This window comes from Pagrus pagrus, assembly GCF_965226575.1.
Source record: "Pagrus pagrus genome assembly, chromosome: 16".
Classification (NCBI taxonomy): domain Eukaryota; kingdom Metazoa; phylum Chordata; class Actinopteri; order Spariformes; family Sparidae; genus Pagrus; species Pagrus pagrus.
This window is the reverse complement of record NC_140200.1, coordinates 3,585,485-3,599,384: the sequence shown is the minus strand read 5'-3', so window position 1 is coordinate 3,599,384 and position 13,900 is coordinate 3,585,485. Positions and strand designations below refer to the sequence as shown.

The 13,900-nt window shown below is 41.7% G+C and overlaps 1 protein-coding gene across 2 annotated transcripts in view; it reads left to right on the top strand.

Annotated features, from left to right (window-relative positions):
- Positions 1-13,900, top strand: part of nrxn3b (neurexin 3b) — a 288,158-nt gene that overhangs the window by 84,479 nt on the left and 189,779 nt on the right. For both annotated transcript variants that reach the window (XM_084377072.1, XM_084377071.1), the window contains 2 exons: positions 1,535-1,973; positions 5,294-5,677. In XM_084377072.1, the coding sequence (XP_084233198.1) occupies positions 1,535-1,973; positions 5,294-5,677 (823 nt within the window). The remainder of the gene's footprint in view (positions 1-1,534; positions 1,974-5,293; positions 5,678-13,900) is intronic.

Sequence of the window (13,900 nt, the reverse complement as noted above, 5' to 3'; positions counted from 1 at the left end):
ACAGTGATACACAAATCACGCAATTTCACCATCTGCCCACACAGGGCTCGTCACCTTAGAATGAGCCTTTTATATGCTATTAACTTTAATTGTAAGCTTATACCTGCTGTGTTTGATGACAAACTAATGGCTGGGTCAGACAGACGCGGAGCATAGATCAGTTTGCCAGATTTGCCGGAGAAGAACAAACAATCGAGGGATGACTCAGGACGATAATCAACACATTAATCTGTATTCACAATGATTATAAGTGGCAGCCCTGGCCTTACGCATCTCTAGTGTAGTTTCTGTTCATATGATTTGAAGCTTTTTTTTGCAGGTAGCCTGTATTTAAAACAAAATTAACTTAATTAGCATTATGTGGGGCATTGCCAGTAGATTAAGTACTTGACAAAGTGTGTGGTGAGTATTCTGTTGTGTGTCATGTTCAGGAGATTAAGTGTGGTCATTAACCGCATTGACAGCTACATCACAGTGTTTGTACTGTACACAGACTCACACACAGACAAACATACACACAAGCATATTTCGAAAGCCAGTGGCACGTTCTGCCCTCACAGCACTTAATCTTCCACATCTCTCTCTCTCTTTTCTTTCTATTTGCCTCCCATTTGACATATTTTCTTTGTTGTGCAGTTTCCTTCTCTTTGCTGCCCTTATTCCCACCAGCTCGTCGTTCTCTCCCCTCGGTTTCACTCTCCGTCCCCCTCCCGACAGTCCTCCTCGGCGCTCGGGTCACCTGTGTTGATTTACTGTCAAATCTTCTAGGATTATCAGTAATCCCACAGCAGTAAAATCTGTTTGCTGACAGCTGTGCTCCCTCTAACAGTGTTGCTGTTTCCTGCACACACACTGCCCTATATACCAGAAAAAGCCTGTCTTCCTCCCCTGAAAAGAAAAAAAGAAAAAGAAAAAAACATTAATTTTCCACCTCAATGGATTCAAATTGACAATATTCTGCTCTCCTTTTCTGTGGTATTTTTCTGTATTTGACTGTAATGTGGGGCTGCTTTATACTTATGGGGATTAGTGGTTGGAGCATATTTTTCTGTGGGTAAATAGGTATAATATTGGATATATTCTCACAAGGCCACACCCCTGTGTGGTTTCACCCCATGTTCATGAAGATTGCTCTTTGTGAACATTACAGGTAATGACTCTAACAATTTAGCCATCGCTTCTCACGCTTCACTCAGTGGGGCAGGTGTTCAATCAAACGAAAATACAGTCATGGATCTGTGTACATCTCCTTTTCATCTTGGATAAATTGAAGTTGAAATAGAAGATGACTGAGAAACAAATTGGGCTGCACACACCTTAGAAGATATTAGTTTTATCGATCCAGCTGTCCTCGGATCGGCAATATGTATTATTACTAGAGTATGATGCTATTATATCACACTTTGCAGTGGAATGCAATTAATTCCCATGGAAATAAATATTTTTCTTCTAGTACTGCCCTGATAAATTACCCCCTACAGTTGTGAAAAAAGGAAAAAAAGAAACGTTTTCAACTCTTGTATTTCTTTCTCAGGTGGTGTACAAGAACAACGACATCCGTCTGGAGCTGTCCCGCCTCGCCCGCATCGTGGACCCTAAGATGAAGCTCCAAGGCGATGTGGTCTTCAAGTGTGAAAATGTTCCCACCCTCGACCCGATCAACTTCGAGAGCCCGGACTCCTACCTGGCCTTGCCGAAATGGAACACCAAGCGCGTGGGCTCCATCTCCTTTGACTTCCGAACCTCTGAACCCAACGGGTTGATACTCTTCACCCACGGCAAGCCCCAGGACCGGCGGGACGCAAAGGGCCAGAAGAACAACAAGGTGGACTTCTTTGCAGTGGAGCTGCTGGATGGAGGGCTGTACCTGCTGCTGGACATGGGCTCCGGCACCATCAAGGTCAAGGCCACGCAGGCAAAGGTCAATGATGGCGCCTGGCACCATGTGGACATCCAGAGAGACGGTCGCTCAGGTAAGGATGAAGGGGGGAAAACAGCTTCTACATTAATAAAACATTTCCGATCTCAATTTTATTTTTTCAAGTTGTTGTTACCGACAACTAAAGTAATTCCAGAAACTTCAGCTGTGATCAGCTCGGTGTATTGGGAAGGTACTGGGGTCTCGTTATGTCACATTTTTTCATTTCTCAAGCTCAAACACATCATCAAGAAACACAACTGCTGGCTCAATTAAAAATATGTTGCCTTTGGCTATACAGTATATGAATTTATAGGCAGAGCTGTCGAGGCAAATAACAAATTGCAGGAGTTTGGAGTAATCAAACCAAGAGAAATAATGGTAAGCTCCTGTACAATATATCCTGAAGAATGACAGTATAGCTGTAGCAACTTTGTTGTATATTAGTTTTATAGTTTGGGGGTATCATCATTCGTCATTTAAAATTGGAAACCTTTCAGGAAATGAGTTAAAGAAATATGCACAATTGCATTCATAATAGCAGTAATTAATGTATTGACTATTTCTTTGGGAAACTAGAAGTTGAGTCAAAGGGTGTAATAATAACTCAACTAATAAAAATTCCAACCCTCCATGCCAGTCACTGTTGAATGTTTGTACTGTAAATGCCTTACAGTGTTCATGTTGCTTAATAGATATTATAGATATTAACAGATTATCATGGTCTCAAAAGAATCAATCCTACTTGGTGAGCCCCTGAAATTTCCTCATGACGTTCAAATTTATGTTTTTAATTAAAATGTCTCACAACTATTGGATGGATTGCCATTAAATTTGGTATGGACATCATTTACATCCCTCTCAGGTTGAATTGCAATTACTTGGATGACCCCTTGACATTTTATCTAATGCCAAATTAGTATTGTGTTCAGTATTGTACCTTTGATTATAGTAGCATACTGCTGTTAGCATTGAGCCTAGTGCAGCTCACAGATCTTCCAGCATGGCTACAGACTCTTTGTCCTTTTACTTGATAACTGGCTCAGAAGATATGTTCAAAATTGCCGTTTATTCATTTTTTATCTTTCTCAGGACAATTTTTCCATTTTACCACATTAGAAATGATGGTTCAATGGTTTTAATGTACTCAAATTGTTTAGGTAAATGGAATAATTATGCCATTGTAGACTCACTGCAGCTGCCCTGTCCTTATTTCAGCTTTTTCCTGCATCGCAACCACAGGATGATGTAAACTTCCTCAATATATTTATTTCAGCGATGATATATTGCAGAGATGAAATCATCTCTCTCTCTAGATAGCTACTGACTCTATTTCCCCTCGCTTCCTTCCATCTGTATGTCCTCTGACCCCAAAACATGGCCAAATACACAGAGAGTATTAGAGGAAGATTATATTAGAAAAAAAGGGGTTCGAAAACTTCTGTTGCCTTGAGCTGCAAACCTAACACAATCTTTGTATTAGGTGGGATCCTCCAGAGAACCTGGGGTGTGTTAGTCGGGGCTACAGCCTGTGTTATATATCAGGTTAGAGCAGCCAATTGAGCCGTGTGTCAGAGCCTGCTGCTTTGATTAATCACCGGCACAGCCCCCAGTGCGATAGCAGAGTAGAAAGTGGGATTTTCACAGGGAAAAAGAGGAATGAGACAGATATATGGATACCAGACTGAGGGATGGTTAAGAACAGGCATAATCACACTTGTGGCCTGAGTGAAATGTTAATAGAAGTTGCAAGTGAATTAACTTTCTTGTCCACAAAGAGCTCGAGCCAGAATCTCTCTGGCTGCAAGGTGAACGTGACAAAATGAAAACTCGTATGAAGCCATCTTTAGACGAGGTTGGCTTTTTGTGAATAGTAATATTCTTTTTGCTATGTTTACTTGACCTCAGTAAGAGCTGACAGTGAGGTGAAGGTAGAGGATATATTGTTAATTAAGAGACGATCTTTAGTTAAACACGCTTTTTCTTCTTTCTTTAATTTACCATTCATTATAAAAGTCCCAATCTGGAGTTATTAATTAGTAGTTGTACATTCATAATTTGTTTGAAAAAAGTGAAAATGATTCGAATTATTAATATTCACTCGTTAAAACAAAACAAAACAAAAAGTCTTAATAGTATCGGCAAAGTTAAAGGTTTGCAGGTAGACCTGTCAATTATTTTTGAGTCCAACCTTGTAGTTTGGATGTTGGTGTTGAAATCACTCTTTTGTTTACATTTAGATCACAGTCTTTACCTTTCAAAGATTTAAAAAAAGAAAAAAATCTTGTAGCTCTCAGTGGAGAAAACAAGTGATGAACTGAACCATCATTAACAATGAAAATGTATTAAATGTGTTAAAGCTTCATTGAGTCTCGCTGAGATCACACCTAATGTCTAATGATTTTGCCTGTGGCGCAGTTGCATCTGTGATGTAAATAACAGAATGTGTTGTCACAGCACGTTTGCATCACAAATGCAGTTGTCCAGGTGAATTAAAAGATATTGTGTTTATTTGTTTTGCTTGTTACCGCTCATTATCTGCTTTATTTACTTTGATACATCAAGATTAATTTTGGGCTCTATGGATGTAAAAGAGAGATGAAATATAAAATTGTCTCATGGAACATAAAAAAATGTACTGTGTGGTGTTGGGGCTCTCTGTGCTGAAGCTCACACAGAGACCTTGTGGTTATTTTGTGGGAGGAAAGCTTATCTTTTCCCCGACTGTCTCTTTTTCCTGCCCTCCATTTTGTAATTTTGTGACTCAAATAGAGTTCCTCCGAAGAGAGTGTTTCAAAGTTAGTGATCAGTGTAATTTTGGCTGCCAAACATAGGTTTGCACCTCCACCTCCTCAGCCCAAAATCTCAGCACAGACTGTGCTATTTTTTGTCAGGTACTTTTACAACTTTGTTGCTCATGCTCACTGGCACCTCCAATTTGTTAGTGTTTCTGGTCGCGAAATCAGAAACCAAAACCCATCTGTCATTCTCACCTCTGCCTTCACTTTGATGAACAAAAAAGGGACCGTCAGTCTCACATTCGATTTGAAAGATCTTTTTTTTTTTCAGTCCTGAAATATCATTTTTGTTGAAGTGTCAGAGCTGTTAACTGAGGACAGTAAATGTCACTTGTTTTCGGTGGAGTTCCTGTTATTTCAGGAATTTAGCAGAGACAAAAGCTGCTTTCCGGTAGCCAGGAAAATATGTTGGACCGCAGAAATAGTAGACACACAAAAAAATCAACAAGAAACAAGTGATAATATCTCTCTCCACCAGCAGTTTTGTTTAAGGCATGTTATAGGAGATAACATGACGCGTATAGTTTTGCAGTGTAGTGTCTGGCCAGTATTTAATAATGGATTTTTCTTCCTACAGGCATCATCTCAGTAAACAGCCGCCGTACCCCTTTCACTGCCAGCGGGGAAAATGAGATCTTGGACCTGGAGGGAGACCTTTATCTGGGTGGTCTGCCTGACAACCGGGTGGGCCTGGTGCTCCCCACAGAGCTCTGGACCGCCATGCTCAACTACGGCTACGTGGGCTGTGTGCGGGATCTGTTCATCGACGGACGCAGCAAGGACATCCGGCAGATAGCTCAGTCCCAGAATATGACCGGCATCAAGTCCTCATGTAGCAAGGTGACGGGGAAACAGTGCGACAGCAACCCCTGCAAGAACAACGGAGCGTGTAAGGAGGGGTGGAACCGCTTCATCTGTGACTGTACTGGAACCGGCTTCTGGGATAGTACCTGCGAGAGAGGTGAGATTTCTTTCCAATCATTCTGTGCGTCTGAGTTATGTTTCTCATAGCGGTCATTTTAAAATGTTGTTGGTTTTGCCAGGAGATTTTTAAAGAGGACACAGCAGCTGTACTCCTTTATACGTGCTAAGGAATCTAATTCATCAGTGTGCCTACAGACAGTTGTGTTACTGTCTAACAATCTGTTAGTTATGAAGGAGTTACACAAAGTTGAACCGTCTTTTCTGGTTTCCTAAAGATGGTTGTAAAGGCAGTGATGTAACCGCTATCTGCTAACAATAGCTTTTCCAAGAGAGTGGACAGTGCTCTGTTTTAGCAGACAGGCAAGTGTGACTTGGGACACTTCCCTCACAATATTTATGGAAGCTTTGCTGAAAGATTTAATAGGATTTCACTTTTCTGCCAAGTGGCTTTTGAAAAGCGAAGCCTTTTTTTTTTTTGGGTGGTGAAATTGAACTTCTCTCTGCTGGTGAAATGGGCTCTCCTTGTCTGGGTTTTAAGAGCTTGGACGCATTAAGTTTTTATGAGACGGTGGAGATAGGGACACTCCGAGCTGTGGGAGAGTGTGTTATCGGACTATTGTTCAGATTGTCCTTCACTTTTTTACTATTTTACAGAGATTTTCGGGGTTCAGAAGAGGGCTTTAAGTACTTTCCAAAGAACTTGAGGTGTGTAAAGAAATGTACTTGTAGGAGGAATAATGAGGATCCAGAGAGTAGGTTGTTACAACCAGCAGTAAGTGTGAGTGTGGGAGGCCGGCTAATGATAATGTGTTGTTAATGATTAAAGAAAGTGAGAGGAGAATAGGGATCGACATGTACCTTACACTGACAAAGGTCTGTGAAAGAGACCATTGTATGCATTGTAAGGACTGAAACATGTCCTTCATGTGTTGTTAATGTACCCTAAATAATTCAGCTGTATAGCACATGTTCTTTCTTCCCCGGAAAAGATGGGATTCAGAGGAAGCAGATTTTTCACAGTAGATGTTTGAAATGCTCGTGTCATAAATAAAACAAGAAAAGGTGATTTTTACCTTGCAACAATGTAGAGCTCATGTCCTGTCCTTTTGTGAAAGAGCCAAACCTCTAGTGGGTGTAGTGGCTGAGGCTGTCTGATAAAGTTAACCTTGTCTTAGCCAGACTGTTTTCATCTATTTTAGTAGCAATCCCATGATGTTGTAACAGCACAAAAGGGTATAAAAGGCAGCGGCGTATTGGCTCAGAAACGCTCAAATACAATCAGTGTGCCTCGATGACCTTCTACCCACGTGAAAGAAAACATCAAGTCATATGTCCCATACACTCACAGTCTCAGACTGCCGGTCCCCTTCGCCTCCTTTTCTTCTGCTGTCCTGTTCCGCGTCCTCCTACACACGGGTCTCTGACTGCTCGTACCTCTGCTCTCAGTCAGCGCTGTTGCAGCTGTTTGATTACCCGAGGGACTCCAAGTCTGCCGTGCAGTTCTGGAGCTGCAGAGCACAGCTTCAGTCGATTGAGCATATTTTCTTCACACAGAGAAACTTGAGATGTGGAAAATGTGCTGATGTTATCATGATCACAAACATGCCTGTGCCTTTTAGTGTCTTCGATCAAATACTAGTTGAATTCCTCCCAGTCCGTACGGTAGTTGTTTGGAGGTTTGTTGCTACAAATTGCAGTAGTGTTGGAAATTGTATTTGTACATTTTAGATATAATGTTAGGATTTGCCACAATTGAAGCTGACAAGCAATGACATAACAGTTTGATAGATCATCCTGCGGCCCTTAACATCTATCTTGAGATGTTCTGATGCCATTTTTCTGTTCCTGATACGGTTCCAATACCTGAACTGATACCTGGCGTATCGGTCAATAACTAGTACCAATCTAATACAAAGGTTGATCTTTTGGCACTATCTGTCCATTGTATTTACCCTGTTACCCAGCAGTTACGCGAAGGGCAGGGTGGCATTTTGGAGCAAGTAAAAAAGGTGGTATACGAGCAGCGCATAGCTTAAATTTTATTCATCCAATGATCATCCACTCTCCTGCCTTTTTCATACACTTATCAAGGACAGTGGTAAAGATGTGGACAGAGCAGCTCCTCCATCTTCTTATAGTTCAGGATCAGTAGTCTCTCCGGTGTGTTGTGGGTCGACTCTGTGGTCAGGCTCAAACCACCTCAACTAGAGCTCCTGTCAGAGCGAAGGCACAGCAGCTCGATACAGCAGCCCTCTCAGTTTGCTGAACCGCTCTCTTTCTCAGGTAGAGTGAGGCCAGCCGCCCCGCAGAGGAACCTCATCTCGAGCTGCTTGTGTCAGCAATCTTTTTTCCTTTTCGGTCGCTACCCAAAGCGAGTGACCACAGGTAAAGGGTCGGAGAGAAGACGGAGCAGCAAATTGAGAGCTTTGATTTGGAGCTACCCCAGGACCATTCCCCTTCTGCGGCAATAAAAAGCCAGCTTTATTTCACTCTGGCTGTCTGCACAATCACTTGTGAAGGAGTGCTCACCTGAATTTAACAGTCCACCGTTTTTCCTGCCCTCGTTCTTACTGTTTGACCCACAGCTTCGAGCTGCACATGGGAGGTCACAGTCTGATAAAACCCGGCTGACAACATCATCTGCAAATAGCACAAGGTCTGGATGTTTGCAAACTAAGTTTACAAATTAGTCTGATTTCATTAGCTTCTGTATTCTCTAATGATTGCTCACATTATCGTTCAGAGAAGAATATTTTCGAAGCTAATTCTTGTCTGCTTGGAAAACAGTAGCCCTCGAGATGAAGGAATCGCTTTGATTTGAATTGTTGGGCTCGAAACGACGTGTGGTGTTTTCTTTTTTCAAAATGAATGTGCTACGCTTTGGAACCAATGGAATATTATTAGTCATGCTGGTAGAATAGTTTATTTTCCTTCTCCTCTATGCTTTTAAGCAGCCCCTGGAGCTCCCTAGTGACAATATCAAACAACCACTGAGATGTATTCACACTTGGCGCTCGCTATTGATCTCAAATACGCTATACGGTACAACAGAGAATTGTGCTTGTACGATGAGACAAGGGGTGAAATGATAGAGATCAGCCCTCTCCCAGGGAGTGTAACAAAGGTTATGCATTTACATTACAATGATTGGCCTTTGCTGGTGACTTTCTGCAGCAATGTAAATAAGCTCTTTTGTCTGTTTTTTTGTTCAAAGCAGTTTGTTGACATGGGCCTGCACTTGTTTGTGATATTATTTAATTCAAATAGATTTCTTTGGGAGGCATCGGAAGTATTTGTTACGTTGCATCAGCACTTCCATCTTTGAACTCCTCAAGTCAGAGACGTCTCGTATCAGCAAAACCACACTTGGTGGCCACTGTATTAGGTACAACTGCACATTATACTCATGGGACAGCATACAATTGTTAGTTCCACTTTATTTTGGTAAATATCAAGTGAGATGACAATAATTAATAATAATACACTTTTATATAGCATTATTTATTAAATTATTATAAAGCAGGAAACTCAGGAAGACAATGTTACAGAATAAACACTCAGCGTCAGGCCAAACACAAGGAAGTGGTGTCTAAAGTTAAAGCAGTTCAACGGCTCACACCTCGTTCAGGCACGTTTAAGCCCTCACTCGAGTATCGTTGTGTATTTATTCCACTCTGAGAAAACACCCAGACCTCGCGGAGGTCGTTTCAGCACATTTAGCGCTCGTGATAATTTTGGAACTCATTTAATGGAATGATCAGAATTGAAAGTCTCGGGATGATTTCATCACATTTGTATTTAACAGAGCGCATTGTTGTGTGTAATTTCCTTTTTTCCACTGGGAGCTACAAAAAGCGAACCGTTTTCTCGCCCTGTTTACCAGGACGAAAATACAACCTGACAGATATTTTAGACTGTTTGAGGAGATCAAAGATCGTAGCAGGCGACAACTAACAGACAACAGTGCTCCTGTCTGCTCTGCTTTCTACCCGTTATCTGTGCCAGGTTTAGCAGACAGATCATTTCTGCCTCTTATCTCCTGTTTGTCTGTGTGTTTTTTTTCTCTGTTTTTACTCGTCTCTTTTCACTCGTTCGCCTTGAAATCCCTCCCCACATTTTACTTTCTACATCTCCATATTTACCACTCTGCCTCCCTCTCTTTCTCTATCTTTTACACACACGCACAGATATGTTGATTCATGTCACGTTCGTTAACCCTAACCCTAACACAGTGGTCTCGCTACATGACTTCCAGGGTTGTCAGTTCACTGTGCTGTTCCTACACATAACTTTCTCTCTTGCAATCGGGGAACATGAAGCCATTGTGGTTTGCACACTACATGACTAATCCGTGACGGGGGGTTTTATCACGAAAATAAATGTGAGAAGTGACACAGAAAATGACATGATACCATGCTCCGATGGGATATCTGTCTTCCACAATGGATGTCTGCATAAAACAATTATTTTTTTGTAGCCATGTTGCAGTTATTGTCGTGTTGCATGTGGTTTCTCCCCCAATCCAGCTTGCTCTCATATGCTGTAGCTTGTTGCACGGCCTTATTAAGTCTCCGACACAACTGCACACTTAGCCTGATTGATATCTTTCTGGGATCTTTGAAGCATCAGTGAGCTCTTGGCGAGCTCTCAGATCGTGTCTTTGAACAGTTCACGAAAGCAAGCTCTAATTTGCCTTTGACAGTGAGTGGAAAATTATGGCAAGAATCCTTTAGTGTGAACGTGCCATAACCTTAACTTTACCCTTACCCTACCCTAACCACTGACCCAAGACCTATGAATGAGCTTTTTCCCAATTGGGGTCTCAGCTTGTGTCCCCAGTTAAAGTAGCAGTCGCAATTAACTGTTTAGTCTAAATGTGTCCCCAAAAGCCGGCTTAGTAAGAAACACACACACACACACACACACACACACACACACACACACACACACACACACACACACGCACACTCACACACACAGTCCCTGGCATGTCTTCTTTAACCCAGCCCATGAGGCTTGACAGCACCTGTGATCAGAGGTCTGCTGTGGTATCACGCAAACAGATGTAGTGTCAGCATGGGAGCCAGCAGCTGTGTGTGTGTGTGTGTGTGTTATGAACATGTGCACACACTGAATATGATGTATAACTATCATCACTCTATCATCATTTGCTGTTGGTATATGACCATATGTTTCAGTGTCTGCTCCCTGTATATCTTTACATCTATTCAGATGATCATCCTTGTTATGACCTCTAACGCTTGAGTTTGAGTGTGTGTTCATACCGGCCGGGCAGTGCCAGTGCCCCATGCAAGTGTGTGATACTGGGGCCCTGGCCCTGATAGACCCCTCTACTCCAGGTTGTGACCGGGAGCGTAGCCCTGCCAAAATCTCCGTCCACCTGTGATCTGTATTCAAATAGGGCAGCTTGGCTCGGCGCAGCCCCCGACAGGCAAACGTGGCGACGAGAAGAGAGAAGCTGCTTGCTTAAAATACAACACTGGGCGCACGTTTTCACATGGTTTGAGGGAAAATCGTTGCCCTTGCACACTGCTGTCCTTAGAATGATAGGGCTTGTGGAATTGATATGTTATTTCTTTATTTCTGTAACCTGTTTTTACTGTCTTCTGCTGTGCCAGCTTTAATCATTGCTAACGTGTGAGAAGGTTTGCGTGTGTCAGCACTCCCATCTGCGTGGGATGTGTCTAATTGGGTTGAATCAGGCATACAGGTTTAGTTCGGTACAGTACTTTAAAAAGTGATGCTAGAAAAATGATTTTCTTCTCAGATAGCCTACAGTCAGATTCACAGAAAGCAAAGAGAAAGGAAATCATTACCCTCCTGTAATGATAATGTTTCAAGATGGGCTTTGTCCTCTCTCTCGTCTTTGGGAGGCAGCTCCGGGCTTTATTCCTTTTTGATTGTTACATTCCATTACATGAAAAGGTTACCCAAATGTTATTCCCCATAAGGAAAACTCAAGTACAACAGATAATTCAGGTCGTATTTGAGTCTAACTTGTGAGCGCTGACATTAATTCAAGTCTACAGGGAGGTATATTTGATGTCATCCACTGACTCTGCCAAGAGATGGGAATTCATGCGCGCTGCTTCGATTCGGCAAGCTAGTCACTCACTCAAACAGTCAGTCGGTTAGTCCGGCTTTGTGTTTGCAAACTGCATGTGGGTCTATTTGTGTGGGTGTGGGAGGGAAGCTTTCAGGGAGCCGGGGTGTTGCTGACAGTCGCGTGTTGCAGAGTGCTGTGCAGCTGATAAAGTAGCCCAGTTAATCAGGTAAATAGGCCTGTAATGAAGTGTGTTTGTCTGACGGTGTGCCAGCCCAGCGCCGAGCGGTCCCACTGAGACTCTCCTCTTTCCGTCTTTCCGCTGCAACTACACACACTAACACACACGCACACACAAAATCAGACTCGGATACACAGTCATGGTGTGCACACACCAATCCACTAGAGACAGATTGGATTGTGTCTAATGCATATTGCATTTTCTCTGACAAGATGCCACCGCCCAAATACAGTAAGTGCTTGTGTTTTCCCCACTGTCACTGGAGAGGTGCGGTGATGGCTCCAGGCCTGAGCCGATGGCTGGAAGTGTGTCCACACCGCAGATCGGTCGTGACATCACTCATTATAGTGCTGGCCGCCTCTTTCGTAATGCTTTTACTGGAGGCAGTGCAGTGCTTTACCATCCGTTGACTGATTCATTGTTTTATTTGTATAATTTGCATCACAATTATCTATATGATCGATGATTTATATGTTTATTGATTATAAAGATTATGAGCATCCTCATGTTGACATTTAGACATTTTTTGTGCACATCATTACATTTCTGCCTGAGCTGATACACACCTCAGTCACATTAATCAAATTGTTTCATGTAAAGATAGAAACACCAGAACACACACACACACCATGCAATTACTTGCTCATTCTGGGTGATGTTTATCTGAAGTGGCAGTGAAATAATAGGTTGCCACATGGCTTTTTCAGTTTAATCATAGGTCATGATGGCAGAACAGAAATTTGGATGACATTGACATTCACCACCTTCCTACAGGGAATCTTGTGACCTGAATAAAACATTAGACTCTTTTTATTTCCTTGAAAAGTAAAGAAAATGCTTTATTTTGCAGATGATGTACTAGTAATTTGTTGTGGATGACATGCAAAGAACAGGAGAAATAACAATTGCGTACAACATTGCGTAGTTCATGTTGCTAACCTCACAGGACTAACAGCACCTTACCAGTCTACGATTAGCTTCTACTTTTTGCCATAATTATTGTGTTGTTGTTGTTCACAATGATTTTTCTATTCTTTGCATAATTGAAAAGTTTGGGGGGGATTACTGGAATCAGGGCAGAATTATGAAAAACAATATTCCAAGTCCACAGCGTCTCTCAACGCTCCATCTCTACACCCAATTTGATAACCTATTAATCATTTTTTAAAAATAATTTCCAGACTCATTTGTATTCAGATGAGGTCAGTTCCTCATTCATGCTAAAAGCCAGTTCCAACAGTGTTAGAGTGGCATAATACAAATGCTTGTCAAATCTGTTCTCCACCCACAGCGATCAAAAACTTGATCTCGTTGAAAGTCTATCTTGATCTTTGAGCTTTATGCGTAGCTGGCAGGCTGCCTTTGAGAATAATTTCTTAAAGTCAAGTATCAATTACTGCCACATGTGATTTCCATTGCACATGTCAAACTAGACCTCCGCACGTGTACTGTATTTTGTACATGGTTCTTATTCAGAGCATTGCAAAACTTGCAACAGTTTAAAGAGACAAGTCAATCTTAAAGAAACATAAACAACTTGCACAAGAAACCTCGCCTCTTTTTTAAATGATGGGTAAGCGTTTACGATAACTGTGATAGATAAATGTAAATTTATGTTTAATTAAACTTTAGTTAATAGTTATTTTGCTGCTTCATTGCTAAACCATTTGTTAAGCATTGACGTAATGAAAGTAATGCAACTAATAGCCAGTAATTTACTGTAAATGTACAAATATATTTAACAGTGTGCATACGATGTTGTGTTCACATGAAAGCAGACAGTAAAAACGCAGAGCTGATCTCTGTGTGTCTCACCAATCTCACCCTGGGGTTGAGGGGTTTAGCATTTTATTCTGAAATTGTAGTTTTACTGTTTGTAGTTTGTAGTCTGATTTCCAACATCCTTCATCAGATGTTGTTCTTATTTTTTAGTAAATAAAGCTTTTTGTACCTGA